The sequence below is a fragment of the Fulmarus glacialis genome, unplaced genomic scaffold (genome assembly GCF_000690835.1).
Source record: "Fulmarus glacialis isolate BGI_N327 unplaced genomic scaffold, ASM69083v1 scaffold13459, whole genome shotgun sequence".
Lineage (NCBI taxonomy): Eukaryota > Metazoa > Chordata > Aves > Procellariiformes > Procellariidae > Fulmarus > Fulmarus glacialis.
In genome coordinates this window covers 2,261-6,783 of record NW_009231469.1, presented here as the reverse complement: position 1 = coordinate 6,783, position 4,523 = coordinate 2,261, and the positions used below count along the sequence as shown (strand labels likewise).

Here is a 4,523-nt window from a genome sequence, read left to right as displayed (position 1 = left end):
TCTCCAAACTGGTGGTTCCTTGTCAGTAAATGTGATTATTACTCCCAGCTCTGCCTGGTCCTAGAATTGGCTTTGTAACATTAGGGGAGAGAGCCCAGCCCTGGCCACCCAGCGATGAAAAAAAAAAGTGGCAAAAAAAAAGAAACCACAGAAAGAACAAAGACGTAAATTCCCAGAACTTGCCGTGAGGAATTCCTCGCGGACTTGAGCCTGGCCGTCTCCCAGGCGCTGGCCATGGGCAGGGATCGGGGGGCTGCATCGGTCCTCTCCGGGCTGCCCCAGCGCCGGACTCATCGCCCGCAGCCAGCGAGCCCCGGCACGGCCCCAGACAAGGTGGATGGGAGGTGGCGGGTGCTGCCCTCCCCTGTGTCTGCAAATATGATGGAGAATCAAAAAGTCCCCAAAGGGTTAACGTCCCAGCCCTCCACAGGGATTGTGTCCCTGCCAGCGAGGGACACTTGGGCTGAGCTAGCAAGTCCCAGGACTGGTCCTGCCGTGGGCAACTGTATTTGGGGCGGCTGCCGGCTGGGCCGCTGCCTGGGCTGGCCCGCTGCCTGGAAATCTGGGCCACATCTCGGCTCAGTCCTGCTCCGCACGCCTGTGGTGCAGAAAAATGCCCAAGCTGTGCTCTTCTTCCAGCTTGCATTAAAAGGCGCCGTAAGCCCACAGGGGTGTGGAAGGTTTGGCTTTTTTCCCCTGCTGTAGGAAAGCTATTTTAGTCCTTCTCCCCCCCCACCCCGAACTGCTGTGCAGAGACAGAGGATGTTGCAATAAACCGATTGCATCTCCCCATCGCTCTCCGCAGGTCCCCAGAGCAGAGCAAAGCCTCGGCCGGGAGCGGGTCGGACAACTGTATCGAGCCGGTCTCTCCACCAGACGGCGTGGGAGAATCGGAGCACGCCAAGAGCGCCACGTACCCGATCCTGTACCGTGAGGGCGAGCAGATAGACCAGAGGTAACGCCGAGGGAGGGGACGGTGGAGACAGCGTGGGGACGTTCCCCCCATCCCCACGCTCGCCCTGGCCCGGGCTGCTTTTCTTGCAGCCAAAAGCAATGTCACCTCCCAGGTTGCTGTCTGTTTGGGGGGGCTTTTCAACAGCGTGTGGTACCTTTACGGTAGGGATAGGGAGAAAAGTTGGAGATCTCGGGAGCCCCCAGGCTGATTTTGAGGACTTAATCTAAGGGAAGAGTCTCTCTAGGTAGGACTTTGTGAACTGGACGTTGCAGAGGTTTCCAATGGTCTTCTGCTTCGCAGGATGGGCTCCAAGTCCCCAGGAAACAACACTCAGCCTCCAGCTTTCTTCAGCAAGCTGACTGAGAGCAACTCTGCCATGGTGAAGTCCAAGAAACAGGAGATCATCAAGAAGCTCAGCACGACCAACAAAAATGAAACGGAGTACAGTAAGGACATGTGGGGAGGTGAATGCGGGGCACCAGTGGGGAAAAAGCCTTGAGGACACATGAAGCAAAGGAGATTTGGGAATGGGTGCTGCTGTGTTAAGGGCTGGGAGCTGCCAGCCAGCGCTCTCTGCATTGTGCCGTGGTTTGTTGGGAAGTGCAAGGTCCAAATCCTTCCTGGGATGAGCTGTGCTGGTGCCAGCAGTGGCTGTGTGCATCTGGGGAGGCGATGGGAGGCTTCCCAGCCCCACGTCTCCTTGCTCTGGGGCTGTCAATCCCACCCGCACCAGATAACCTCAATAGGAAGGAAATAATGAGCTGAGCATGGAGAAGACTTAAGAGCAATTGATATTTTAATGAATGGCCAGCCAAGCTGAATCCTTCCTCCTTGAGATGCATCTCCCCCCAGTGTTACTTTAAGCCCTACATCAATATTGGTATAGCTCTGTAAAACTAACCAGGCTGGCTTATATTAGAAATTCAGCCTGTTCATTCATTAACCGCTAATAGAGTAGATAGGATCATAATTTAATTTAGCCCAGCATTATACAGTCAATATTAATTCAATTTGAATCCATCTTACAACAGCTGCATCGGATAAGAGGGACCGAGCTGTCTCGTCTCCTGGATGATGTTACCATGAACTAAGAGTATTGTTATGCCCCTTTGGGGACATGTGGCCGAGCCCTGTGACCTTCCACACTTTCCCTTATCAAGGGAAAATATATAGAAATAGGAAACACCTCTTATTTGATGAGAATTTCTGTTATTCTAAGGAAAGTGATATCCAAGTCAAACAGCTCAGCTAAGAGGAAAAATATTGATTTAACATTTCTTCTCCTTCTCACCCTCCCCACTGCCCAGACCCGCTCCCTGGATATGAGGATTTGAGCCTTTGGAAATCCCGTAGGCAGGAGAGAGGGTTTAACTTCGCGGAGCTTGTAATGCGAAGGGCTGGAGGGAGGGAGGTCACTGAGCACAAAGACATCGCCCTGGCTCTCTGGGCTCTGCTCTTCTTCCCTTTCCCAGCTGGCGAGACGTGCCCACTGTGGTTCTCCCAAAGGCAATTATTCCTGGTCCCAGCCAGCACCCGCAGACCTACCCCCGTGCCTGGGGGAGGTGGGCTACTGTCAGCCTGGGTGCTGTGACGGGGACACCAGGACCTTGTCGTGGCTGGCACAGCAGGTCTCTCCCTCCCGCCAGCCTGCACACGCTGCTCTCTGTACTGAAGAGCTTCTTTGTTTTTCTCCAGATGTTGGGCAGCCTGGAACAGAGATTTTCAATATGCCGGCGATTACCGGAGCAGGTAACTCTCCCATATACCTGTGCCATACCTCGTTCCCTACAGGGCTCACAGCCATGGAGAGCAGGACAGTCGGTAGATTTAAGCATCTCCTTTTTTCCTTTTGCCGTAAGACCGAGCGTAACAGTTGCTGGGAGGCTGAAGCCTCGGGACACACCGTAACTCCCTGCTGTTGAGTTGGAGACAGTGCAGTGTAATTCCTCGGAAAGCCTGGCAGAATTTGAGGAGAGGTTAAAAGCCAAGCAAGGGCTGGCCATCTGATACCAACAGAGGGTTAAACTATATAGCAAGGTGGACCTCACGCCCGGGAGAGAGCACCCTGCTCTTGGTGGCACCTTGCGGTCACCCACGGATGGGTAGGAGGGCAGCGGCGAAAGGGAACGTGAGGGTGGGGAACAGGCTCTGTGCCACCGCGGGCTGGGCAGGCTGCAGGAGCCGGTTGCAAAAGCAAACTGGGGTGACAGCAGTGCCCCGTAGCCCTGAACGGTGAGTGTCAGGCAAACCGGCGATGGCTGAGGACCAAGAGGAGGTGTTATCCAGGAGATGGAGGGGTGCTCGGGCACAGGGGTGCCGGCAGCGTGCTCAGTCCTCCCGGTGCTTAAAGCATGGATTGACTGGTTGCGCAGGAGCTGGGAGGAAACGTTCAGCTGGTGGCCGGGTCCGGCCACGGCGGTCCAGAAGGGCTTTGTGGGCAGGACCGCTTGGACCTCTGCCGCTGTGCAGAGGGCAGCTCCGGCGGGTGGGGGGTTTCAGGCTGATCGCCCGGTTCTGGAGGAGCGGTTTTGGTGGTGGTATCTGAGTGTTGCTGCAGGCAGCCGTGGTGGGCTTTAGCGAGTCCCCGGCCCTAACCAGCATTAACCGGCCTGCCTAACTGGGGGTTCGCTGGCTAACACCTGGGACTGTACCCCAGCTCCCTGCTCTCAGGCAGAAAGGGTGCTGGGAAGAGCTCAGGGTGGTCCCCCAGGCACCCATGGAGATGTATTTGCCATGCTGAGCCTGAGGACCACCAACCACCACGCAGGAGCTGAAATGGCGGTTTAGGAGCTTCCCCAGGGGCACTGCACCCTCCCCAGCTCTGCTGCGCCTGCGGCTTTCAGCCCAGATGGGAAAGGAGGAGAGGGAGCAGCTTAAGGAAGGGATTTTGGCAAAGAGGGGCAGAAAGTGGCCCCGGGGAGTCAGGCGGCCGACATGGGCTTCCCCGGCGCAGGACAGAGACCAGCCCGAGGGAGAAGGACGGCGTGAAGGCTGTTGAGCTGTTGCCGCCTGCTGCAGTAATGTCCGGGTGGGCACGCACATGAATGAAATGAATCTCCATTGAGCAGTATTAATTAATACTTAATTGATTAGATATTGATGTTCTCCTACAGCAAGAATGCCTTCAGGTTGTTAGTTTTAAGTAGGAGGAATGGCAGCTTTCCCACAACTGAGGGAAGGAGGTGCTGTGGGCAAGGACTTCATGCGACAGGAGGGCCAGCGACAGCCGTCAGCGGTGTAAGACCGCTCGCCGGTGCGGACGTGTTTGGGAGAAGGAGCCGGCTCACGTCAGCAGCTGGGATGAGAGGGTGCAGCCAGCCGGGACCCAAGGGTCCGCAGCAGAAAAAATTTGGGGAGGGAGGCCCAAACTCCTGAGCCTCCCCTGGTTAAAACTGCTCCTGCTGTGCTGGAGGGAGGTGTAAAGGCAAGAGCGTAGGGAGTTGGGGGCCGGGGTCTGGCTGGAGGGGACCGGGAGAGACCCTGCCCGTTTACAGGAAGACAAGCAAATCCGGGATCCGTCCCTCTCCAAGCGGAGGGGCAGCGATCCCAGTGCGAACACTCTGGGATG

At 56.3% G+C, this 4,523-nt stretch overlaps 1 protein-coding gene across 1 annotated transcript in view; it reads left to right on the top strand.

Annotated features, from left to right (window-relative positions):
• Positions 1-4,523, top strand: part of NCOR2 (nuclear receptor corepressor 2) — a gene marked incomplete at both ends in the record, with an annotated part of 39,980 nt that overhangs the window by 34,213 nt on the left and 1,244 nt on the right. The window contains 3 exons of the mRNA XM_009584592.1: positions 806-955; positions 1,256-1,401; positions 2,651-2,704. Coding sequence (XP_009582887.1) covers positions 806-955; positions 1,256-1,401; positions 2,651-2,704 — 350 coding nt within the window. The remainder of the gene's footprint in view (positions 1-805; positions 956-1,255; positions 1,402-2,650; positions 2,705-4,523) is intronic.